The 27,767-nt window shown below is 31.9% G+C and overlaps 1 protein-coding gene across 2 annotated transcripts; it reads right to left on the bottom strand.

Annotated features, from left to right (window-relative positions):
- Positions 1-1,088: 1,088 nt before the first annotated feature.
- Positions 1,089-25,920, bottom strand: LOC118197478 (TCF3 fusion partner homolog). Of its 2 annotated transcripts, XM_035368992.2 has the most exons (6): positions 25,769-25,920; positions 22,253-22,411; positions 15,598-15,668; positions 14,035-14,104; positions 4,096-4,198; positions 1,089-1,435 (listed from the first exon to the last, which is right to left on the bottom strand). In XM_035368992.2, exons 1-5 carry the CDS (start codon positions 25,820-25,822, stop codon positions 4,115-4,117), a joined length of 438 nt encoding a protein of 145 aa, XP_035224883.1. In that variant the 5' UTR covers positions 25,823-25,920; the 3' UTR covers positions 1,089-1,435; positions 4,096-4,114. The 2 variants fall into 2 exon arrangements, with proteins under 2 accessions (XP_035224883.1, XP_035224882.1); XM_035368991.2 differs by lacking the exon at positions 1,089-1,435 and having other exon boundaries at positions 3,987-4,198; positions 25,769-25,919.
- Positions 25,921-27,767: the final 1,847 nt, after the last annotated feature.

The following is a 27,767-nucleotide window of genomic DNA, read 5'->3' on the forward strand; positions in this document are numbered from 1 at the left end:
AATTGTAAGTCAAAAATAACTTAATATACAACAGTAATTACTTTCGGTACTTAAGTATTATCACAACTACCTTGGCACAGTTTGGTGAATTTTATGGAAGAAAGGAACAATTACTTTTATTGTAAAAAAATTGCATATTACATACATATTTTAAGCTTCAATAATAAGTTCATATATTATATTTTTATATATAAACGTAATAATCCGCGTAAATGTAGCAAAAAAAAGGTGTGGTAATAGCAAGTGCAGGACAAGTTTGGGATAATACTCTTTATTTTAGCGCCCTCTATAAACTATATTAGGGTTAACCTGTATAACCTACAAGGGTCGCCAGTTTTGGCGAGATATCTAGGTAGTCGTCATAGTTCGTAAGTACCTAAAAAACATGCAGTATGCTAGTTATGAGCATGTTTTTCTTTCTGCTGTTGTCGAAATTTCACAGCAGTCGCTTTTAGAAAAGATTCAAAACATTATTCTTTAGCGATTTTGCAGCAAAATACTGTATTGCCACATAAATTTCACATCTGCCTCATTTATTATACAAAAACCACACAAGCACGAATTTTTAAATCATGTATAAGACAAAAAACAATCATATTTCTATAAAAGCCATTGGAACTAATAATACAGCAAAAAGAACACATACGAAAATAGCGATGTTGGAAACAATATTTGCCATGTGGGCCATGGTAGCCCGAATAATTAATATGAGAGTGGTTAACAGAGTTTAACGTATTCTGAAACTCTACCAAATTCTACTAAGGTGGTCGCGATAATACGCAGGTACCTTATTTTCTTTGGTTGATGGCCTCCTTTTTATATGAAAGATCAAATTTCCATTTGCTATCTCAGACTTATACCTAACAAATAGCTTGAACCCACTTACTTAATTTTTTCTAGTTTTAAATGTCATAAAGTAATTAAATGTGTTGCACTGGTTTTGGTTTTTCTCTATCAATGCATAAAGTTTATTTATCATCAAATTTTTCAAGGCACTCTGACCCTTTGTTCATTTCTTTATATTGTAGCATTTTGTCCAGGTGAAATTCCTACAGCAAAATATATGTTAAATGTTCTTCCAATACATCTACAGTAAAATACATATCTTTTTATTCTTATATATCTATATCAAATATTTGAGCAAACAAACAATTGTCTAATATGCTTTGTATATTCTAATAATACACTATACAGATTGTACAATTATGCAAAAATCATTGAATACAGAATTCTTCATTTTACTTAATAAGAAAAAACTGCATTACTTATCAGATGACCCAACACTAAACTGAGCCATTATGAGTTTAATCAATTTATTTTTTGCAGTTTATACAAACGTTCTTCTACTTTGGAGGATATGTTGGAATATGGTTGGGTATATCCTTGGTCGCAGTCTTCGATTTTTTTGAGAGTATTGTCAAAGTAATGAAGCATCCTTATAAAAGAATAAAAAAGAAGCTTCAAAGAAAGATACTGCCAGCAGAATTTCAACATACACAACAGCAACTTAATTATTATTAACCATTTTTCTCAAAGTAAATTATATTAAATACTTTATAACTGCATTATACACATGCTGTGATTTTAAGTTCTATTTAAATAAAGGAATTTTAAGCTATTCCATTTGATGACACAAATGCACTATTTTAAACAATATTTCCTTAACTGCCTTTATGATGTTGCTTAGATCAGTGCTCCGCAACCGGTGTGCCTCGGCACACTGGTGTGCCATGAGTAGGATATAGGTGTGCCACAATCAAACACATGTATTTGACATTTTGCAATTTTTTATCATGTATTTAATACACAATGACAATTTTTTTTCCTTAATAATGTCTGTTTTAAATGTTTTTATATATTTCACTGTTGTGTGGTTGTGTGTGTGATTGTAAGTGTGTCAGCATTTGAATTTTTTCGGCACTTCCTTGACAACTCGGAACTCTTTGGTGTGCCACGAAATTCCAGAAAGATTTTTTGTGCGTCGCAGGTGAGAAAAGGTTGCAGAGCACTGGCTTAGATGATGACTGACAGGTTGAACAGAATAATGACTTTTTACAACATAAACCTCATTTTCTTATGCTGTAAAAAAGCCCTAATGCAGTGCCTTTATAAAAGAAAACTGGATATTAATTGCATAGCATTTGCTCATAAATAAAAAAGAATTGTTTCACATAAAAAGAGACTAAGAAATAAATATTAAACTATTCTGAAACTTACGTAAAAATGATTTTATATTCAATTTTATTCAAATTAAAATCTGAATCATAGCAGAAAAAAGACCATGAACTTTACATCATTTTTTTCATCAATCCATTTTTTAAGAAAGAGAGAGTTGGAATTAACATAAAAAAGAAACCTATGAACATTTCCTGAATTTGCATAATTCAATATTTTCTATAGTATTAATTTTATTATACTAAATGCCTGATTAAATCATGAACAAGAAACAGTGAAAAAATGCCTTAGCATAAAACCAGAATTTTCCAAAGCCAATCTACAAAAAACGTTTTGGCAAGCTTAATTTTACTAACAGCATAAAATTTTTTGACCCATTTTTTGACATAAACAAATAAAATTTCCATTTTAATAAAATTCATCACAGCAAATTTTATGCTATTTTTTTCCCTTACATACAAAGGAAAAGAAAGTTAATAGATGTAAACAGGGTTTCTTGTATTTTTGTTAATTAATTTTGAAGTTTATTAATGTGTTTTGTCAGTTAAAAGTTTGGAATAATTTCAATAGCTCATCCGAAAATTATTTTTAAAGTACTCATTTTTTTAAATACATTTTCATGTAAAGAAAAAAGATGACAAAATGCTAATATGATGGCTTAAGTAATAATCTAAAATAGTAACTGAAAACTTTTTTTAATGATTTTTTTTTCCTTCTAAAGTTAGGCTTAGCGATGCAAAAACTCCTGTTCTGTGGAAGCATTCCTTCAACTCTCCTCCATCCTGAGGCAAGATGGCATTGCTCATTTTTGCAAATAAAAAACATAGCTGAGATAGAAATCTAAAATTCTTTCACAAACTATCCACTTTGAGAACCCCAAGTTTCATAAAACATTGCTAGTAGGTTGAATATTTACAGCTTCATAAACAAAGAACAGTGAAAAAAAATGCCTTAGCACAAAAGCAGAACTTTCCAAAGCCAATCTACAAAAAACGTTTTGGCAAGCTTAATTTTACTAAGAGCATAAAAAAAAATCACAACAGAAACTCAATAATCCATGAATGGCTGGGAACTGCACCCCTTTTTTGACATAAACAAATAAAATTTCCATTTTCATAAAATTCATCATGGCAAATTTTATGCTATTTTTTTCCTTACATACAAAGAAAAAGAAAGTTAATAGATTTAAACAGTCTTTCTTGTATTTTTGTTAATTAATTTTGAAGTTTATTAATGTGTTTTGTCAGTTAAAAGTTTGGAATAATATGAATAGCTCATCCGAAAATTATTTTAAAGTAAGCAGGTTTTTAAATATATTTTCATGTAAAGAAAACAGATGACAAAATGCTAATATGATAGCTTAAGTAATAATCTAAAATAGTACCCAAAATTATAATGTTATGACTTAAAACTTTTTTTTAAAGTTTTTTTTAAAGTTTCTAAAGTTAGGCTTAGTGACACAAAAACTCCCGTTCTGCGGAAGCATTCATTCAACTCTCCTGCATTCCAAGGCAAAATCGCATTGCTCGTGTTTGCAAATAAAAAACGTAGCTGAGATAGAAATTTAAAATTCTTTCAAAAACACTTTGAGAACCACAAGTTTCATAATACATGAATGAACATGAACTAAAATGTGAGCTTATTTGATTACTGAACATATGACTATTCTGATCTAAAAAAAATGTCCATGACTATATGTACCAGTATTAGAATGTAAAACATAAAAAGGCACATGCCTAAGTAATGCAATTTAATAAAACAAATAAGTTGATTTAAAAAAAGAAACTAATAACCAAACACTTAAAAAAGAATTCCAAAAGCATAATGTATTTATTTACATATGAGTAAAGTTGCTGGAATGGAAGCAATATTAAGTATTAAAAAATACAGCATCTGTTTCAATAAATATAGGTATCATACATGGATGGTAAGGAGTGTTTCATGATTCAGACTCCTGGGAGTGAGAAGCAGTTAGAAAATTGTCAGATTTTTTGCTTCCTTCTGGTGGACTATCACCAATCATCTATGAAAATACATACAACAAATGCTTAATAAATTTAAATAACATTTAATACTGACATTAATTTAATCAATGGTTAATAAAAAGTACATATGTGAAAAAGACAAACGTGATAAATGACTTGGTAATAATAATAAACGTGATAAATGACTAAGCCTGGTAAAATCATAAATATAACAGCAGATCTGAATTTTTTTTTTTTATTTAATTATCTTACCCTGTTAGTAGTTTCTTCCTCTGAAATAGAATCACATTTGAAGAAGTATAATAATCAAATATTACAGAATTAGCTTACTGTATTTTGCTACTGCATAATTACTCATATTTTCCTTAGTAATTGACTCGAATGAATTAACTTGAATTGTTCTTATCAGTTAATTACAGTCACTAAAATTCCAAACACAATTTCAAGTTTTCAATGCAACATTAAAAGGATTTTTGTCTTTCTCATTATAAAATGAGCAAAACGAAAACTCTGATAAAAAAATTGAGATTATAAAGTAAGACAAATGAAAAATACAAAAGTTTGGATATTACATTATGTAACATCTTGAAATTTTCACAGACACTATTAAAAAAAATTTTTTTAAGTAAAAAAAATTACATTTAGTCACAATTTAATACACTGGAAATGCTTATATTTAAGAAATAACTGTGAATTCTTAGAAGTATAATATGTATAATAATACTTTTAAGAATACAAAATAAAAAATAGCATTGCTGCCAAAAAGTTAAGCATAGCTAGTCATAAAAAATACAGTCAAAAGTCATTAATCCGGACTCGTCGAGACTTCGGCGATTCCGGATTATCGATTTTTCTGGATTATAGATCATCAGTTTAAATCTGGTAAGATGGCATGCAGAATTATAAAATTAAAAATATGAAACCGTAATTTATGAAATAAAGAACAATTATGATCTAAAGAGTATCAAAATTTACAAAAAAAAAAAAGCTTAATATTTACTTGTTTACTTTATTAAACATTTCTTTCAATGTAAGTTGTTTAAGTTGCTTCGTTTTTTATGTGATAATACATTCTCTTTAATTCTATAAACAGACATAATTTCTTATTCAGTTACAAAGTTCCGCTGTTCAAGTCCTATAATTGCTGTGTCGAGAATACTGACTAATTTGTCAATCAAAATTTTTTCGTTTTCAATAACCTCTGTCACTTTCTTCGCTATCGGAAGTGAATTATAATGACGAGGAATTTGATTTAAATCATATGAAAGATGGAGTACATCGAGATGAAATACTACATTTAGTAAGGAATTATAAGCCAAATAAAATAAAAACATCTGCCCTGAAGATAAGGATAGTGCTGACAGATCAACTTCCAATTCATTGCGTGCCTCGGCGTTAAAGATAAACAAAAGATTATGCCTTTATCCATTTTTTGCAGCAATTCCACTTTTTGTTTAATGGACTTCAAACATACTTTCGCTTTGTAGATCCTTTACATATTAGTAAATATTAATCGGAAATTCTATTTGACATAATCGAAAGTTCAAGCTTACTTTTATAAAATTGCTCTAACATTCTGCAAAAAATAATAAGCTGCATCCAATTCGAAGATTAAGGAACAATGCAATCTGCAACATTAACTGAATTAGATAATTTTAGCTTAGCTTATACCGTCCATTATACATTAAACGCACATTCGTAAACGTATTTTGCGCACACGCACATGCAGCCATAAATGCGCAGAAAGTTTGTAGCTTTGAGGTCCGGATTATGGGTGTCCGAATTAACGACTTTTGACTGTATTCAATTATATGTGTGATGAATGTAACTTGTTTAGATCAAGAAGTTTAGTGTTCAAAACTTTTTGCAAAATATTAGCACTAAAAACAAAATCCTTTTGGATTTAATTAACTCCATTATGATGCAAAAAATATGTTTGCAAGTATCTCATTGCTACAAAATAAGGCTGCTAATAAAATGTTGCTGAAGAGTTTGACAGAAAGCATTAAGAAAACTGCCAATTTCTTTTTTGAGGGGGAGGGAGCATTCTGTCGTTTCTCATTCATGGAAACAATTTCAAACAAATGAGACAGTTATTTAGGCTGTTATCACATCTATAGACGCGCGCGCTTACCCGGGACTATTCCGAGAAACGAGATTCTAGTAGCACGGCTTTAAGCGGCAGGCTTCCGAGAAATGTTTCGTCTAGCTAGGAGGAACCTGTCCCGGCTACGAGCAACATTTTAAAACTTTTCCCAAAATGTTCCGGCTGGAGACGTGTTCCTCGAACATTCAACCAATCAGACAAAAGGTCAGCTTCTGAAGGATCACGGGTAACTTTCAATATGGCGATGGCTCTCACTGTGAAGTGATGGACGGTGGAAATAGAGGCTGATTTAATTATTGCTGTTTTGTTGTAATACAACTGCCTGAGTCATTTTTTAAATGTGTATATATTCATTAAATATATAATCGTGGAAATTTCGGAGTTGACAGTATTTTACGACGTTCTTGCATTTCGGATTTGTTTACAAATTGTTTGTAGCCAAAAGTTCGCCAAATTTGTCGTATTTCGTGCTGATCGTGTATATAACACTGTTATATAATAGAATTTTATTTCTTAAATTTAAGTTGAATAATTTTTTAAACTCCGTTTGTATATGCGCGGCTTTTCTCCTAATTACTTATCTTTTAAATTGTTAATTGCATAATCAGTGACACATTTTAAACAGCATAAAAGATGCATAAAAAAGAAAAGCATAGCTTATGTAATAATGAGAATACTCATTAAATTTGTCTATTATTTTCATGTTATTAATGAAATACTTTTTGGATTATAAATACATTAGAAACTATACTTTTATTGTAAATGCTACATATTGAAACATTGAAAATTTATGGATTTATTATTATGCATGATGAAAAACATTTGTATATACATTCATTAATATAAATCTTATTCATTACATTAAAACTAATAAATATATATTAACAACTTCTAAAACATTGCATCTCTCTATCTGTATGTAAATATATGACTTATTAGATGTGTATATATATATATATGTATGTATGAATACAAAAATGAACATTGCCAAGAAGTTTATTTGAAATTACTTTTAATTCAGATAACGATTATGTAATTGGCAGCAACTATATTTATCAGTTCTTTGCTAATTATTATGGGTATGTAATAGTCAGTTGAAAAATAATTGATGAGTATTTGAGTACTAAAGAGTGTACACATTTTGTTATTGGGTTAAATTCATAATTATATCATACGTATGATCTACGTAATAAAAACATGACTAATAAATAATAAGAAATGTAACAGCTGTGCATTTATAACATTTGATTACTTAAAACACTGCACGACTGATTATCACCTTCATGTCTGTTTACATAATGAATTGCACTTTCCAATTAAGTGCACGGGCCTACTAGTGGCCGAAGCGTCGTTGAACACTGGTAGTTCTGTCTCAGGTTAGAATGCCGCGAACGGGCTGGCTACATGACGTTTCCTTGGTTTGCCCCATTTGTAACTGGTATACGAGCCAGTTTTAAAAAATCTTCTACAAAGGGATCCCTCCTGTTGTTATCCCTCGAGACTTTGCGGTAATCACATAAAACCAACTGAGCCCACCAGCGGCCGAGCGGTAAAGTCGCTGAACACTGGTAGTTCGGTCCGAGGTTTGAATCCCGCGAACGGGCTGGCTGCATGGACGCTTTCGTGGTTTTCCCCATGTGTAACGTGTATACGAGCCAGTTTCCCTTAGAAAGTCCTCCCCGAAGGCATCCTTTCCCTTAGGCAGATAGCCCTAATGTGCTTTGCTGTAATCTCAATAAACCAAACCATAAAACAAACTCATGATGTGAACACCTAATTTCTAGAGTTGGTATATTTAATGTGTTTTAGGTATATTGCCGAGTGTTCTATGGGACAGTAAACAACTCGCACATGTTTTGATTGCTCATGTATTCATATGCTTTATTTGATCTTCATTTTGCTGAATAGTATCTGCTGGCTGTGAGGAGGTAAATATCAGCCATATAGATTTTTGTCATTTGAATGGACAGAACAGTAATTATGAGCCATAAAGTTAGTCAGAAAATGCTTTCACCAGGTCACAAATTTTCCAGTGAGCCATCAAATTTTCATTGAAATGCAGACAACAGAAAGTACACATAAGCGATGTCTGATAAATAGACTTATCCAGCACATGTTTTTAAACTATTCTTAGTGTATACAGAATTTGGCTATTACTGATGTAATTGACTGCTATAACCAGAAGTGTGTTTATCTGTTACATGAAGTGCCAGAGTGGAGATCAAAGTGATTAACTTGATAGCAATCACCTTTCTATTATCTTCCATTACTAACAATAAAGTTTAAAACGAAAAGCGTGTGAGTGATACAAAACAACACGAAGAAGCAAATGTCACTTGAAAGGAAACGTCACTTTCGCCAATCTGAGCGATAACTGATTCTTCTTTGGCTTTCAGCCTGTTTGCCAAGTGAAGATGGTAACCCTATTTCACCAAAGGCCGTTTCTCAGAACTGTTGCTACAAACGTTTTGTCCCGGCAACAAACAGCTAATGTGATAACGGCTTTAGAAAACAATCCCATGTAGCCCCAAGGCAACAGCATCCATTATTGGCCAAATGCAATTATCACTTAACAACCACACCAATTCTATGAGAAGTGATGTTATAAATTGATGTTTCCAGAAGCTAGATGATGCTTCAGGCATCCTCTCTTAGGAATACTTTTGGTTTCTGTGCAAGGGAATGCAGTTACAGAGGTCTTAAGCCTAAAAATCTTAAGCTGAGTGCCTAATAATTAATACTGCTGAATCTTACTTGATTACCATAGCATTACAAAAGTTGATATCTTGAAATGCTATACACTGTATGATTGAAATGAAAAATACCACATGCTATAACAGTGCAGATACAATAAACAAAGGAAATTGCTTTCTTGCATCAGGTTTAAGTTTCACTGAACAAACTCATTACCATATACAAACTGATATACTGCAAATTAAACTCTGGCATGATATAGCTGCTAAGTATTAAGACAAAAAGTTTTTAAAAAAATATAGATGTATAGTTAAAAGTCTGAAATTCAGACAACCAATATCCAGACCACTAAAACTTTTCGGGGAGAGAAAATTTTTCGTGGAAAAAGATACAGAATTAGATTCTGGGAGTAGCATCCGGCTTTAGCAAATGCATTATACGGCTAATCTTTAGAATATGGTAACAGGTAGTTTGGCGACATTTTGGTAAGCAGTAAAGGTTACTAGCTAGGACTTTAGCAATAATCTGAGAAGTACACAGTTCGAATCGCAGATTATTTTGTCTCAGAGAAATGAGAGATCATGAGACATGTAATGTGACATTTTCCGGAAAATTCCGATCGTGATTTTAGCTAATAAGTACTTAGAAACAATTTCGCGGCTAAAGTGCAGAATCGCCCACTTATTTGTTTGCCGCTTTTTACAAGAGTAAGAATTGGATTTTTGTCAATTTTCTTTGACTTTTTAAGTGAAAATAGGTCGATGTGTACATAGATAAAGTCAAGAGTGCGCGCAATGCCATTCTTGTGCAATTCGGGGATTTTTTTTAAGTGAAAATAGGTCGACGTGTACAAGGATACCGTGTATGCGCAATTCTTAAAAACGCGGCAAGCAGTTTGCGATTCTGCACTTTCTCCCAATTTCGCACCTAATCTTCGTCATGATTAAGCATTTTTGTTCCATAAAAGTTCTAGTATAAGCGTAATTCGGCTAGCAGACTATTGGAAAAAATTTTGAGTAAAAAAAAAAAAAAAAACATGCTTTTACTTCATGAAAACAAAATGGTGTCCAAAACAAAACTAGCAGGTTATCGTAGCAGGGTTGGTCGCCAAATTTTTGCCAAGTTACCATAATGTAAAGATTCACCCATTATACTTCACATATACAACATTGACCCTTTTTTTTTTTTTTTTTTTTTTTTTTTGTAATAAAGGATATGGAAAAATTTTTAATTTCACATCACTAAAAATGGCAACTCCATGGTGAAGAAACACAGTCATTTATTAGCATGTAATTCTGTATGATCAGTACTTTAGCTAAGCAAAAAGGTAGCCATTTTTTGCTTGCCATACATCTCAAACTGAAATACTCTACTAAAATTCATAAGTGACTTAACACCTAATGAATAGCATAAATCCCTGACCGAAACTGCCGAATCATTTTTTACTTACATCGCAACATGACTGTCAATTCATGGCAGACTGAGAAATGACTCACACAGAGATGTCCAAAACGTAATTTTTAAATATTAGTAACTGAATACCAAACAGCAAAGTAAGTTTTTACACTGACTTTATGCTTCGTAATGATTACTGTCTTTAGTTAACTGTGTAGCAAAGTGTTAGATGTGTTGATGAGAAAAAATTTTAAAGAATGCAAAAATGCCTCCCATATGCAAAAAATAAGTTTTGCAAATGGCATTTCTAGGTCAAAAGATTGCATTTACCACTGCCTGAAATAAGAATAACTGATTCGCTTATTCAGTTAAGAATTAGATACAGTACAAAGTTTCAGATCCGGATGTCCAATATCTGGAATGACCTAAAATCCGGACCTCAAAGTCATCCCCAACTTTTTTTTAAATTTATTTATTTTTGTGTGTGCTTTACGCATGCGCATTTCATTTCCCACGTGCATGTGAAGAGTCCTGATTCTTAATTTCACTTCAGCACTAAATAAAATACCTCGTTACTGAAGAAACAATCATTTTAGCATAAATTTGTATGATCAATTATTTGGCTCCGTAGCTGCATATTTGCTTGGCATTCATCTCAAACCGAAACATTCTATATAGATACATCGTTACGCCAACCTGGCGAATCATTATTATATTTTGCTTTCAGCACAGCATGTTTATCAACACATGACAACTCATGAAGCGATGCCTAAACAAATTTTTTATATTAGTAATTGAATAACAAATGGAAACCTTTTATGTTGATATTACGCTTGGAGATGATTACAAATTTAAGTTTAATGCGATAAGAAATGTTGACAGGAAAAATTTAACAATTTCTTTACACATGTTAAAAATAAATTTTGACTGTTTAAATTAAGACTTGTTTTTCACATAAACCCAGAACTGGCGCCAGAGCTTGTATGGATGCACTGAGCAGCAGAATTAAGGGAAGACAAATAGAGGTGCTTGGTAACAAGAATTTGGAATCCACAGAAAGCCTTAAGTATATGTGAAAATTTATTTATTCAGGACTCGGATAAGCCTTAGGCATGTGCAAGGAATAAATGTAAGTATAATAAATAAGTCTGGATCTCAAACTTTGTACTATATATGAGAGCATTTATTATTTTTTTTTTTTTTCAGAACTCGCATAAGCTTTAACCCCTTCGCGTCGACTGTCACGTCTACGTGCCAGCAACGAACACACTCACCTCCCGGCCGACAAGCAGGCGTGCCAGAGCATTTTCCCGTTTACTACCGACTGTCACGTATTTGTGCCAGTATCCTGGAACGTTTTAGAAACTATAATTTCTGCCACAAGATGGCACTGTATGTCCATATGGTTTCAGATACATGTACATTAGACCTTCTACTCGAAATGAGAGAAGCATGACTCACATACACGTGTTTTTGATTATATAAACAAAAGGGGAACTAAATGTTTCCGAATGGCGTGATTTATGACGTCTCTTTAAATCGCACTTTATTCGCACGTGGTAGTTGTTTATTGTAAGTAGAAGATTTATATGCGCTAAAGCGTTGATTATTTCAGTTTACAGTTCAGTTTTTAGAAAATAATTAGATCTTGTTAGACGTGAATTCTTTCTGTTTTTACTGTTGCAATGTCAAAGCGTCGAAAATGTTTAACAGAGCATGAAATAGCAGAAATGATGCAAAATATTTTAGATATTGATTCTGAAATTCTGATATTCTGATATTGATTCTGAAAGATTAACTGAAAGACGTTTTCCAAAACTTTGTTCAGAAGAGACTGATAAGAAAATGAGACGATGATGCTTCATTTGTTCACATTCCCGGAAAAATCCTCCAAAACGGCAAATGAGTTATTACGCAAGGAATGTAACGTAGGACTGTGTGTAGATCCCTGTTTTCAAATTTTTCATACGAAAAGAGAATTTTAAGTAATATATTTAGTTTTCAGATGTATAATGTTAAAAGTCATAAAATGGTGAGTAATTAAAATATAATGTGTAAAATATGCATTTAAACAAGAAATAAGGTAATTAAAGTATATATATATAAATATCTATAAAGCATAAGCCATTTAAATACTCTATAGAGCATTACTAAACAATGCGTTTATACTTCGGAAATTTCATGGATTTAGGCTTAGTAGCAAAAAAGCCCCCGACCCTGGAGAGACGCTCGCGTAAGACACTGCCAGCCTCCGCAATTAGCGCGCGCTTTCGCTACCCGGCTCGAAGGGGTTAAGCACATACAGGTTACAGCTTTAAGTATAATAAATAACTAAACCAATATAATTCAGGCTTAACTTCCTCAGCACTTGATAGAAGCAAGACAAAATTTAGTGGAACAAGTCTTTAGTCATCAATCTCATGTTAACAGTGTATACTGAATGTTATCCAATCTTTATGATGACAGCCATGAATTTAAAAGTTTTCAAATATATAAAAAAAAAAAAAAAAAGATTACGATTAATGGAAGTGAAAGAAAATCTGGGGAAATGCTAATAAATGAAGATGATATAACACAAGGTTTCAATTATGAAGAAAATACTCCAATCATCAATCAACTAATGAACAATGAAATCTGTAGTATAATTCTAAATCCAGAAAATATTCCTACCAATACTGAGGAAAGTAACAGAGGGGATGCTGAGAACAAAAAAATTTGAATGACAGTTCAGCGGTAATTCCTGCCACAGCTACTACAGGATTTGAACGATGGAACTTTGTAATTGAAAAATAAATTATGTGTATCCATAAAATTAAAAAGCAAGTATTAGCACAAAAAATGAAGCAACTTATGTTGAAAGAAATGTGTAAAATAAAGAAAATGCATATAAATACAGAACTTTTTTTTTTTTTTTTTGCAAGTTTTGATTCTCTGAAGGTCATAAATGCTCCATTATTTCACAAACAACTTTTTCATATTTTTAATTTTGTAATTTATATATTGCATTTTACTAAATTTAAAATGATGACCTAAGTTCTACAAAATTCTGAACTTTGTACTGTAGTATATATACTCATAATAATGTGGAGAAAACCTGGCATCATGCAGATGCATAAAAGAATCATGAAACTAACAATCCTGGCTGGATTACAATACTTCTTTTATTCCTCATTTGTCAAAAATTTATTATCTGTACCATTAAATTTTTAAAATACAATTTAGACAACAGCAGGTTTATTAGCAAGAGAAGCAATAAGCAAAAAGTGAAATATCTCATGGAGACCAATTTCAGAAGGAAAAAGGTTTATGTTTGCAATCTCCTCACTGGCTATTAAAAGTTTGGTGGTTTGAGTTTGCAAATTATCTGCATTATTAGCATTACGAAAAGAATGGAGAAAGGAAATGCCCACATTCAAACAGACAATTAAAAGAATATAGCATATTAAAATTAGCAGTCTGCTTTATATATTTTTTTTCTATCTTACATATGTAAGCTTAAAAAAACTTACATATGTAATTTTACATATCTTATATTTGTATACTACTGTTTTGATTCTATTAAAAAATTAGAAATTAAAGTTAGTTAAAGAAACTAACTTTTTTCTAAATAAACTTATAGTTAGTTAAAGAAACTAAATTTTTCTCAATAAAAGTTAGTTAAGAAAAAATTAACTTTACCTCAGCAAACAGAGATAGTGCAACACTTCGATAATCGTCTCCATAACCATCAAGTCTATCCATCAAAAATCTAGAAGAAAAAAAAAATTAAACAATTCTGTATGCGTAATTTTATTCAAAATACATGTCTGATGTTAAATATTTCTTTGAATAGACAAGAAGATTCATACATCACATATAAGCTAGAAATGAGTGATGCAATTTAAATATTACTACTTCGAGATCATTAATATCACTGTATGAATTTCTAGTACCATGCTGCACTTAAACAAACCCATACTGAATTAAGTACTCAATAAAAACTTTAAAATATATAAGTCTTTAATTCTCCCCCACTCAGTTTATATTTGTAAGAGATAATTTTCTATGGTACAGTCAAAAGTCATTAATCCGGACTCATCGGGACTTCGGCGATTCCGGATTATCAATTTTTCCGGATTATAGATCATCAGTTTAAATCTCGTAAGATAGCATGCAGAAATTCTAAAATTAAAAATATGAAACCGTAATTTATGAAATAAAGAACAATCATAATCTAAAGGATATCAAAATTTACAAAAAAAAAAAAAAAAATTCTTTCAATGTAAGTTGTTTAAGTTGCTTCATTTTATGTGATAATACTTTCTCTTTAATTCTATAAACAGACATAATTTCTTGTTCAGTTACAAAGTTTTGCTGTTCAAGTCTCGTTAATTGCTGTGCCGAAAATACCGACTAACTTGTCAATCGAAATTTTTTCGTTTTCACTAACCTCTCTGTCCCATTCTTCATGTCTTTATCCATTTTTTGCAGCAATTCCACTTTTTGTTTGATGGACATCGAAACATACTTTCGTTTTGTACGATCCTTTGGGAGCTCCAGAATCGGAAATTCTATTTGACATAATCGAAAGTTCAAGTTTACCTTTATAGTATTGCTCTTACAGTCTGCAAAAAATAATAAGCCGGATCTAATTCGAAAATTAAGGAACAACGCAATCATCAACATTAACTGAAATAGATAATTAGATAATTTTAGCTTATACCGTCCGTTATACATAAAATGCGCACGCAAAAACGTATTCTGCGCTTGTGCACATGCATATGCGCAGTCGTAAAAGGTCTTACGCGCACGCGTAAACGCCTATGCGCATGTGTCAATGCGGCGCATGCGCAGAAAGTTTTTAGCTTTGAGGTCCGGATTATAGATCATTTCGGATTATGGGTGTCCGAATTAACGACTTTTGACTGTAGTAATTCTTCAAAACTAAAAATAAAGCAATAAGCATTCCAAAACTTCAGACATATTACTTCCTCCAAGCATCACATAAGGTATCGCTACATCTTAAGTTCAGGTTCCAAATTGCAGATCATTACTGATTAAGATTTAACAATCATATGGCAGATATAAAATGCAGGTTGTAATATCTGTCTTAATTTTAAGTAGCAATCAAAATATTTTTCCAATTTTAAATCAATGGAAGGCTGTCAACAAAGTTTAAATTATTTTTATGAATAAACAGATTATAGACAATTAATAGTAAAGCAGAAAATATTGCATGGCTACTATAAAAAAAAAACATACTTCCTTTCCTTTTTACGTCTTCTTAGTAGTTTCTTTACATGATAAATCCTGTTCACAAGTCTCTCATTACTCTGTAACAGGAAAAATTAATTACATACTCTGTATTGGTAAATTATGTGAATCAATAACAGAAACAAACAAATCTGAAGGCACATGCATGTATCACGCACACATTTCTATTTACATTAAAAACTTCAAATCTGCTATCACGAAATGTCCTAGGACATCAAATTACATAAAAAAGTGATTAGAAAGCACATGCTTGTATCACACACACATTTTTATTACATTCAATACTTCAAATATACTAACAGGAAACACCGTAGGACCTCAAACAATTACATAAAAAGTGATTTAGATCTAAAATTTCTTACATATACTACAGGTCTCAAGACATTTAAGAGTGAAATGTTTTTCCTTCTACAGCATTCCTGATGACAAAGTAGACTTTGTATGTTTATGCATGGTGAGAAGCAAATGGTTATCATTCTGTGCGTGTGCAAAAGACAAATGGTTAACCTAACTGGTTCCATACTTGCATTGCATCAATATAGCGATTTGCTTTTCATTGTTAAATATTCATTAAGCTGACTATTTTCAGTGTTCCATCAATGAAAAAATAACCCACAAATGGCCGAGCGGTAAAGTCGCTGAACACTGATAGTTTGGTCCGAGGTTCTAATCCCGCGAATGGGCGTTTACGTGGTTTTACCATGTGTAACGTGTATGTGAGCCAATTTCCCTTAGTCCTCCACGAAGGCATCCCTTTCCTTAGGCAGATAGCCCTAGTGTGCTTTGCCATAATTACATAAACCAAACCAAACCAAGCCATCAATGAAAAAAGAAGAAATAGTCCCCCCCCCCTCAAAAATGTGTTTTACACAGTACGAGAATCTGTGAAAATAATAAATAGAATTTTACGGTATGTATAATAATAAATAGAATTTTCTGGTATGTTTACATACATTGTTATATTAAATAAATTAAATACAATAATCATTAAATACAATAATTAATGCATATATTAAATTGAGTTATTTTAAATACACTACTTACAACATTTTATTACATGATACAATACAAATTTATATTAAATTTCCTAAATTAAATCATTTTTGCACTGCATAGATATAGAATGAATTGCTGATTCATGTTTATCATAGTCAACTGCGTTTTCGTGGTTGTTTATAACATTTGGCAACTAATCACACTTTCCCAAGGCTCTGTAACAATGCCATTTTTTCTCACCAAGGCTGCTAGAGAAAGCCACTCGCAAGGCTGCTAGAGATTTACATGGTTTCTACTTTGATAAATTTACGTTGTACAGGAAGCATAGAAACACTACCATGCATTTTCAGAGTGCATCAAAATTATTTCCAAGCCATGGCCTGCAGATCTGAAAACAAACTAAATGTATATTTCAATGTATGTTTGTTTTATATGGAACCACTATTTTCAGCATTTAAAATAAATTTTACTAAGCTGTTGCACATTTCCAAAATTGCCAGAAAGATGCCATTGTAAAAATTATTTTTTCCTTGACATTTCTTTTCTTTTCTAATTTTAAATAACTTATTTATAAAACTATATTAAATAAAATAGATATATATTTATATTATTTTAAAATTATTTTTTCCTTGGCATTTCTTTTCTTTTCTAATTTTAAATAACTTATTTATAAAACTATATTAAATAAAATAGATATATATTTATATTACACTGCTTATATATATTATAATGTGTAATGCAGACACTGCATGAATTGAATAATGCGTACTACTACCTACCTCTTACTCATCAAAGGCTAAAACATGCCAATTCTTGTTTTTTGCCAAGACTGCTATAACCAATAAGTACCTTTTTCTCTACATACCTAACTAACTAAAAGAAATAAATGTTAGTCTATATTTTAGGGTACCCCTTGGATTATCACCAAATTGTTGTTTCATTTATGGCAACCTGAGTAGTTGAATTATGACATGAGACATGATTGGTTAGGAAGTATATTATGTCATGACTGGTTGCGTGATTGCGGTGAATTTGACTGATAAGAAAATATTCGTAAGAGCTTATTTATGTGTTGGATGTTGGTTAGGTAGTATGTTGCTTATTTTGTCCTTTACAACATAAAATGCCTGCTGGTGGTACGATTAACCTGAAGTTAGAACGACTGGGAAAGAAAATATTGATTGGTGTGTAAATGAATATTTAAATGGTTTCATTTACCTCTCAGTAAATTACTCAGCGAGATTTAAGGATTTGGAATATCAACACTATGGAAGGTGGGTGAGGTGTAATAAACAGATTTTTGAAACAAATGCTATCAACAGTCTGGTACAGTCAAAAGTCGTTAATCCGGACTCGTTGGGACTTCGGCGATTCTGGATTAGCGATTTTTCCGGATTATAGATCATCAGTTTAAATCTGGTAAGATGGCATGCAGAAATTATAAAATTAAAAATATGAAACCGTAATTTATGAAATAAAGAATAATTATGATCTAAAGGGTATCAAAATTTACAAAAAAAAAGACTTAATATTTATTTGTTTACTTTATTAAACATTTCTTTCAATGTAAGTTGTTTAAGTTGCTCCGTTTCCTGTGATAATACTTTCTCTTTAATTCTATAAACAGACATAATTTCTTCTTCAGTTACAAAGTTCTGCTGTTGAAGTCCTACAATTGCTGTGTCGAGAATACCGACTAATTTGTCAATCAAAATTTTTTCGTTTTCAATAACCTTTGTGTCACTTTCTTAACTATTGGAAGGGAATTATAATGACGAGGAATTTGATTTTAACCATATCAAAGACAGAGTACATCGAGATGAAATACTACATTTAGTAAGGAATTATAAGCCAAATAAAATAAAAACATCTGCCCTAAAGATAAGGATAATGCTGACAGATCAACTTCCAATTCATTGCGCGCCACGGCGTTTCCCCCCCCCTTCGCCGCACATCAGCGTGAAATTGATAAACAGATTTCGAAATGGTTAGACAAACAAAGGATTATGCCTTTTTCAAAACAAAGGATTATTCCTATGTATTTTTTGCAGCAATTCCACTTTTTGTTTAATGGACTTCGAAACATACTTTTGCTTTGTAGATCCTTTACATATTAGTAAATATATATCGGAAATTCTATTTGACATAATCGAAAGTTCAAGCTTACTTTAATAAAATTACTCTAACAGTCTGCAAAAAATAATAAGCCGGATCCTATTCGAAGATTAAGGAACAACGCAATCTGCAACATTAACTGAATTAGATAATTTTAGCTAAAAATTAACAAGTCAAAATGAAAGAGGACATTCCATCGATTGTAAAATCTGGCTACCATCAAACTATAAAAGTTTGAAGAAAATTTGCACCACTCATTCCTGTTGAATTCTGAGATGCACTTTTATCTACACCTATTACAATAAAACATTTGTCAGGCCCTCTACAATCCAACAAATAACACTGTTGCAGAAGCATCTGACCCACTTAGTTTTTTCTTTTTTTTTTTTTTTTTTTTTTTTCTTTTGTACAGTGATCAGAGCAACGTGAGCTACCATATTCTGCAGCTGGGTTCAAGTCAATATAATATGTAGTTAATATCCATGCGTTCTCTAGAAGGCATGGATATTAACAAGTGTTTGTTTCTATGCAGCACAGGGACATAAAACAACCAAGAGTTGTTTTAAGTGGCTCGGTCGTAGGGGCTAAAGGGTCAAAGACCCTCCGATCCATTCTCAGGGATGTGCTCTCATAAAATTAGGATGGAACTGTACAGTTTATGAAGTGAAACTATGGCATTTCTCCCTTTCTTGTCTCAGCACTATTTACATATGAGTGCAACTTATTAGACGGAAAATTAACAAACAATTCATTTTTTAGAAACAGAGTCTAAAATATAAAAAGGACTTGAAACCGATACAGGAAAATTTGGTACTATTCTGTTTTGAGGACCGTAAAAAAAATTCCAGCGAAAAAGTGCCAAATCTAGCAAACACATCTATTTAACAGCGCCAAATCTAGCGTATGCGCTGATTTCAGATTGTGTAAGTTTATACAGTTCTATATTTCTTAAGACGCCATTGAAATACAGTCAAAAGTCGTTAATTCGGACACCCATAATCCGGAATGATCTATAATCCGGACCTCAAAGCTACAAACTTTCTGCGCATGCGTCGCGTTTACGCATGTGCGTAAGACCTTTACGGCTGCGAATTTGCGTGTGCGCAGATGCAAAATACGGACGGTATAAGCTAAGCTAAAATTATCTAATTATCTATTTCAGTTAATGTTGCAGATTGCGTTGTTCCTTAATCTTCGAATTGGATATTATTTTTTGCAGACTGTTAGAGCAATTTTATATAAGTAAGCTTGAACTTTCGATTATGTCAAATAGAATTTCCGATTTATATTTACTAATATGTAACGGATCTACAAAGCGAAAGAATGTTTTGGAGTCCATTAAACAAAAAGTGGAATTGCTGCAAAAATTAAATAAAGGCATATCCTTTGTTTATCTAAACTTTAACATTTGTTTATCTAAACTTTGTTTATCTTTAATGCAGCGGCGCGAGCAATGAATTGGAAGTTGATCTGTCAGCACTATCCTTATCTTCAGGGCAGATGTTTTTATTTTATTTGGCTTATAATTGCTTACTAAATGTAGTATTTCATTTCGATGTACTCCGTCTTTGATATGATTTAAATCAAATGCCTCGTCATTATAATTCGCTTCCGATAGCGAAGAAAGTGACAGAGGTTATTGAAAACGAAAAAATTTCGACTGACAAATTAGTCGGTATTCTCGACACAGCAATTATAGGACTTGAACAGTAAAACTTTATAACTGAACAAGAAATTATGTCTGTTAAGAGAATGTATTATCACATAAAAAACAAAGCAACTTAAACAACTTGCATTGAAAGAAATGTTTAATAAAGTAAACAAATAGTTATTAAGCTTTTCTTTTTTTTTTTTTTTTTTTTTTTTTTTTTTGTAAATTTTGATACACTTTAGATCATAATTGTTCTTTATTTCGTAAATTACGGTTTCATATTTTTAATTTTATAATTTCTGCATGCCATTTTACCAGATTTAAACTGATGATCTATAGTCCAGAAAAATCGATAATCCGTAATCGCCGAAGTCCCGACGAGACCGGATTAACGACTTTTGACTGTACTAGTTTAATTTTTAAACTTTTTTTTTTTTTTTTTTTTTTTTTTTTTTTGATATCCTATGGATTTAACAATTTGGAAATTGCCCATAATGAAAAGTCTGCAACAGAATTTTGGGTAAAGTGCAGAATCACCCACTGCTTGACGTGTTTTTAAGAATTTCACATACTTGGTATCCATGTGTACATCAACCTATTTTCACTTCAAAAAAAAAATCCTAGAATTGCACAAAAATGGCACTGCACACACCCTTGACTTTATCTATGTACACATCGACCTATTTTCACTCAAAAAGTAAAAGATTATTGACAAAAATCCAATTGTTTTTACCCTTGTAAAAAGCGACAAACAAATAAGTGGGCGATTCTGCACTTTACCGAGAATTTTTTCAAAGAAAAGGCATCATTCATTATAGAAAATTATCTTTGAACAACCAACAAGATGAAATTATGCTTTCGCGATAACTCGGTAGCAAAATAGCGATGCAGACATCCGTTCAGTTATGTTTAGCAATTTTTATATAAATTATAATAACGTTCCGAAATAGTTATTTACTATTATGCTTCCATTCAATCATGTTTAGCCTTTTTTATATAAATTATAATAATAATAAAGCATATGAAATTCCTTTGATCTAAAAACATCAATCTTAGTTATTTACTATTATACTTCCTTTCTTGCGTTAGGGTTGCCGCAATTATTTTTGGCAGCACTGGCATCAAAAATAATTCGGCGCTTTTTTACGGCCCTCAAAACAGAATAGTACCCAAAATTTTCTATTTAAAGAACCAAATCTGGGTAAAAGTTTACAATTGGGTGCTTGTTTATTGGCGATTCTTTTTTGACGCCAAGATCGGCGCCAGGAAGACACAATTTCAAGATGGGCGCTACACAAAACCAAAATAAGAAGTCAAAGAATTGTATAAACTCTGTCCATGTACACATCGATCTGTTTTCACTTAAAAAAATATCCCAGAATTGCACAAACTAGGCATTGAGCACTGCTTTAAATTTGTCCATGTACACATCAATCTATTTTTATTTTTAAAAAAATCAGGAGGCTAAAGCAAAGTTAAACTATCATGGTAACCAGAAATGAGATTCCATCGCCAAAATTTTACAAAAAATTGTCGCTAATCGAAGGGGCACCCAATTCTACACTACAGCCCAAATCTGCTCAGGTAGAAAAGAAAACATTCACTGAAACCTAAGATTAACACTTATGATTCGAGATGATTTTGGTCTTACATGGAGTTGGTTTCGAAATAATAATGATTTTCAACAGCATTGTACTCGGAAATATTACATACTACCTCAAGTGGTGATCTACCAGACGACGTAATCACGGGAGGTTTCACATTTAGGGAGAGAGATTATAACTTCACTCAACTGTATTTAAAATCTACTGAAACCTGACTGTATTACGAAATAAAATTTAATTTTAAACTGAGAAGAAAATCTCCAAGAACCATGCCTACCTGTTTTATAATCTCACATCTATGTAGAAGTCCATAATATTTCTTTTCGTATGGAGCAACTTCCTCTTTTTCAGTCTTTTTTTCGGATTCTCCATTTAGATTATCACTTCGCACCTCTGTAGATACAGATGGCTTTTCCACCTTATCAGTTTTTTCTACCTAAAAACAAAGAGTCATCAACATTACGTATTTGGAAGCACTTCCGCGGAGAACCCGGTAAATGTAAACATCGCCAACTTTGGCGATAATAGTTCAAACTTGGTAACCCATCGGATTTATCCAATTTGCTTGTTCGAAGTTTGCAACCATTCCTCTTGCGTTTATTTTGTTGAATTAACACTGTCGTTGTTCGCATTTGCAGATTTATATTATTCTTCTCTTATTTATTATTATTTTTTCTGAATTTTTAACAACGAATAGATAGAAATATTTTCGTAGATAGATGCCAGTTCTCGGTTCGGGATGAAAGGAGGGCTGAATGCTAATTTGTAACACGGCTGTTCACGTTGTGTTCTTAATTATTAACAGCTCTAAGAACCATGAGGTTTCCAAAGTCTAAAATAATTTGATTTCGTAGACCGCAAAAATGTGCATGTGCATTTTAAATAATTAAGTAATGCTTTTATTTTTATTATTGGTTATTGTCATCTAAAATTATGAGAATAAATCAATTTTTATGGCATAAAATTTTAACAAGATAATATATTGTTAATGCTTTTCTAACAATAACCTTTCAGAGGATGGCAGGTGTGACATAAATATATGATTAAATTGAAATAAAAAAATACTGGGAAGCACTTCTGCAGAGAACCCGGTAAATGTAAACATCGCCAACTTTGGCGATAATAGTTCAAACATGGTCACCCATCGGATTTATCCTATTCCCTTGTTTGAAGTTTCCAACCATTCCTCATGCGTTCATTTTGTTGAATCATCACTGTCGTTGTTCGATTTGCAGATTTATATTATTCTTTTCTTATTTATTAATATTTTTTCTGAATTTTTTAACATCTAAAATAATTTGCATTTTAAATAATGAAGAAATACGGTTGATCTTTACAATATGGTAACTGGTAGTTTGGCGACATTTTGGAGGCGATAAAGGTTACTACCTGGGACTTTGGTAATAATGTGAGCAGTACTCAGTTCCGATTACGCATTATTTTGTGTGAGGGAAATGAGAGATAATGGGATATGTCATGTGATATTAATGGACGAATTACGGTTCTTTAATCGGAAAAGGGGGGAAATCGGGAAAAAATCTGGAAGTTTTGTATTTGGCTTTATTCTGTGTTGTGTGAAACAGTGTTCGTGAATTTTTGGATCCCATGGCCGTAACTAAAGTGAATTCGAAATGGGTATTTATGTATGTATTAATTTAATGTATGTGCTCATTTATATTTTAAGTAGTGTTTTTGAATTTAATTATATTTTAATTAAATGATAGTTATTTTGTGAATTTTATGTTTGTAGGAATTTGGTATACGTTTTAGTTGAAAAAAACGTGCATGGAAATAATTTAAATATCTGACACTAAGTATTTGTAATGGTTGCGGTATGAATTCGTTGGTGATGTGTATAATGTAATAGATGATTTAGAGGTAAAAGTTTTTGGATATTTTATTTATTTTATATGTGGAAATGTTCATATTTGGAAAGGGTAAATACTTTTTCGCGATCAGGTAATTTCATATATGTTCTTTTTACCGGGTTTAAAGATTGAGAAAATTGTCATGTATTTTCGTGAAATTTTTCTAATTTATGAGAAAAAAGCAGTGTACATGGATATAGTGAAGAGTGTGAGCAATGCCATTTTTGTGCAATTCTGGGATGTTTTTTTAAGTAAAAATAAGTCGACGTGTACATGGTTTAGTGATATTTTAATTAAATGATAGTTATTTTGTGAATTTTATGTTTGTAGGAATTTGGTACACGTTTAAGTTGAAGTAAACGTGCATGGAAATAATTTAAATTTTTGATACTAAGTATTTGTAATGCTTGCGGTATGAATTCGTTGGTGATGTGTATAATGTAATAGATGATTTAGAGGTTTTTGGATATTTTATTTATTTTATATGTGGAAATGTTCATATTTGGAAAGGGTAAATACTTTTTCGCGATCAGGTAATTTCATGTATGTTCTTTTTACCGGGTTTAAAGATTGAGAAAATTGTCATGTATTTTCGTGGAATTTTTCTGATTTATGAGAAAAAAGCAGTGTACATGGATATAGTGAAGAGTGTGAGCAATGCCATTTTTGTGCAATTCTGGGATGTTTTTTTAAGTAAAAATAAGTCGGCGTGTACATGGTTTATGTGTATGTGTTATTTTGAAAAACGCATAAGGAGTATGGTATTGTGCACTTTTTCCCAATTTTGCAGTGAATATTTGTCATGATTAAGCAGTTTTGTGAGATAAAATTTCTAGCATAAGTGTAATTCGGCTAGTAGATTGTTGGAAGAAGTGTTCAGTAGATAAAAAGAAAAGAAACATGTCTTTACTTCATGAAGACAAAATGGCGGCGGGAAAAAAAATAGAGGGTTGCTGTAGGAGAGTTGGTCGCCAAATTTTTGCCAAAAAAACGCCAAGTTACCATAATGTAAAGATCAACCAGAAATGCTTTTATTTTTATTATTGGTTATTGTCATCTAAAGTCATGAGAATAAATGAATTTTTATGGCGTAAAATTTTAACAATATATTGTTAATGCTTTTCTAACAATAACCTTTCAGAGGATGGCAGGTGACATAAATAGATGATTAAATTGAAATAAAAAATATTATTGATTATCTAAGATGACAGAAAGTTTGATGCATCACCATGGTCATCAAAATTAGCAAACCACTGCTGGTGTAAGGAATATATTGTTTTCTGTGTTAACTGGAATTTAAGACAAATTTTTTCCGTATATCACGCTTAACCGGTTAATTTCAGTATATTAATACTAATTTTTATTTTTTAAATGAATTTTTATTTCCGTTATAAATCGTTATGTATTGTCTTATGCTTAATATATTCTTTTCTGTGCTAACTTGAATTTAATACAAATTTATTTTCGTTTAACCGGTTGTTTTTCATCTACATACTTATTATCTGTGAATTTTTACTACCATATCCTTAATATCTTGTTTTGTCTGCTAATTTGAATTTACATGCAATAAAAATCACGTTTACGGCTCGGCCAAAGAATGTCTACATACATATTCTTTGGCTCGGCTCATCGTCGATGAACGGCGAGCTTGGCGAGTAAAAATACAACAGCGCCAACGGGTTCTCTGCGGATGAAAACCCACATATGGAAGCATAAAAATATTATACCAAGATTTCTAATAAATTAAATTATAGCAATTTACAAAGTTTCAAAACAGAGGATCATACTTTGAAGATGGGTAATTATTTTCTAAACAAAAGCGAAAACACGAAAAACCCAACCATGCTATGACCAAAAAAAAAAAGCAGACAAAACATTCACATCACTAAAAACGCATTTCTAAGTAAAATATTAAATTACTGTACCAAATAGCTACTCAAATACGTCACATTCCTTTCACGACCACCTTTACCTTGCATAACCAATAACAAACTTAACTGTTGCCACCTAATAGTTACTCGAAATTTAACATTTTTCGATTGCTAACATTCGCTCTCTCGTGGCAAGCGATATTCTTACCACATAGATAAAACATCTTCACCTATTACTTCAATGATGCTATTTTAACAGGAAGCGTTGTTTGTGGTGCATGAGACAAGGCCCTCTTTAAAAATTAGAGTTCGTATTACATATCTCAGTTTTCCTAAAGAGCCGTGTTTCTCTGTGTCTCTGTGTTATTAAAAGGAAAGTTTTAAAAAATTTTCCAAAAAACTGAAGGAAGGCAGGGAAAATAAAAAAATTTCTTTAATTTTCTCTCCATTAATACCCATGAGTGTTTCAGCAGAAATTACGTGCAGCAGTTGCTACATCACAAAATATTATTTTTCTGTTTAAGAATAAGTTTCCACTACTACATTTTGAAGAATATTATTTATTATTTTAACAAGACAACACTGGGGCTAATGCATACAGTAAACTTTTTTTCCGATGTACTCCTGTGGGACTATTCATGGTTAATTTTGATACAGAGATCCTTGCAATCTCACTGGCTCTGGAAAACCTCAAGATAAAGATCGATTGTTTCTCTAAATTAGTTATTCTAGTCAGGGGCGTAGCTAGAGTTTCCAGCGCACGGGGTCAACTGAAGAATTTGCGCCTCTTTCTGGGTGCCAAGAATGGAAAACATTTCATTAAAAAATTTCGTAGTATCAATTTGGCGGCCCCTTGGATGCTGCGCCCTTGGACAGATCCCCCCCTTGAGCCATCCTATCTATGCCACTGACTCTAGTCGATTCCAAAGCAACCACCCAGGCTGTAGTTATAAATCATGATATCTTAGAAATTATCTCAGAAATAAGACAAATCTTGAATTTTCTTTATAAACACAACAAAATAATCGTTTCTCAATAGACCCCTTCACATTCAAGTATCGACGGTAACAAAAAGGCACTCTCACTAGCCAAGAGGGGAACACTTGCGCCACAAGACAGCAAACCACTTCCTCCAGAGTCACTTAAAAAGCATATTTTTGAGAAATTAATGAATACTATTAAATCTGACTAGGCAGCAAAATCAGCAGGCAAATCCTGGGCTAATATTCAAGACATATGAAAAACGTTTTGTGAAAACCCCCGTAAAGAGGCTGTGGAAAACTTTAGACTGCAAACAGGTCACGATTCCATTGCATATCATCTTAATAAAATTCGCATTCTTTCCATCTAGTATATGTCAAATTTGCAATTCGGGCATCCTGAATACAGAGCATTTTCTTATATGCTTAGAACTAGATAAAGAGTCTCAGAAACGTGGTGAGAGAAGTAAACTGTATTGGAATGCCAGAGTCTTGTAAAGACTACATCTCTAAAGTTCCTTTCCTTGTTGTCTAAATTTTTAACTTTTTACTTTTGTTTCCATGTTCATTTATTCTGATTCTTTATAAATGTTTGTTCTTTTTTATTATTTATCATTGTTCTTGTGTGATACTTGAGCTGTTTTATATGTTTGAATTGACCTTTCCAATAAAGCCATATGTAACAACATATTTATTATTTTAATACTTTGATCTTGAAATGTCTTTTTTAAAACATTATTATTCTAATAATATCTTTTGCTGCCATTCGAAGTCTGCACAAGGTTGTAGAAACCATGGAACATGTCTATTCATGGAGTATTAAGACCTTTATACTCCGCGCTCGGGAGTTACACACACACACAGATCGTATTTTATTCTCGAGTGTCAAGAGGTAGAAACATCTTTTTACTTGACTTCTGATAAGGAAAGGGTGGGGGAAGAAAGAGTAGAGTGGAAGGAAGTGTGGGAGGCGGAAAAAAGAGAGTGAGGTCTGCACTAGCGGCGGCGAAAAAAGGGGGTGGCAATTACAGTGTCGTTATAAGATGTAGCCGCGGGTGCTATACCGCAGAGTC

The sequence above is a fragment of the Stegodyphus dumicola genome, chromosome 5, assembly GCF_044657685.1.
Source record: "Stegodyphus dumicola isolate Sdum_Otavi_A_Nest chromosome 5, ASM4465768v1".
Lineage (NCBI taxonomy): Eukaryota > Metazoa > Arthropoda > Arachnida > Araneae > Eresidae > Stegodyphus > Stegodyphus dumicola.

Bases quoted from the DNA above. Each gene is read 5' to 3' on its own strand.
- LOC118197478 (XM_035368992.2), bottom strand. From the start codon at position 25,822: ATGCAAGGTAAAGGTGGTCGTGAAAGGAATGTGACGTATTTGAGTAGC. The intron at 15,669-22,252 runs GTAGGCATGGTT...TTCCTGTTACAG, and splicing joins GATGTGAGATTATAAAACAG to AGTAATGAGAGACTTGTGAA. The intron at 4,199-14,034 runs GTAAAGTTAATT...GTATTTTCATAG, and splicing joins CACTATCTCTGTTTGCTGAG to ATGATTGGTGATAGTCCACC.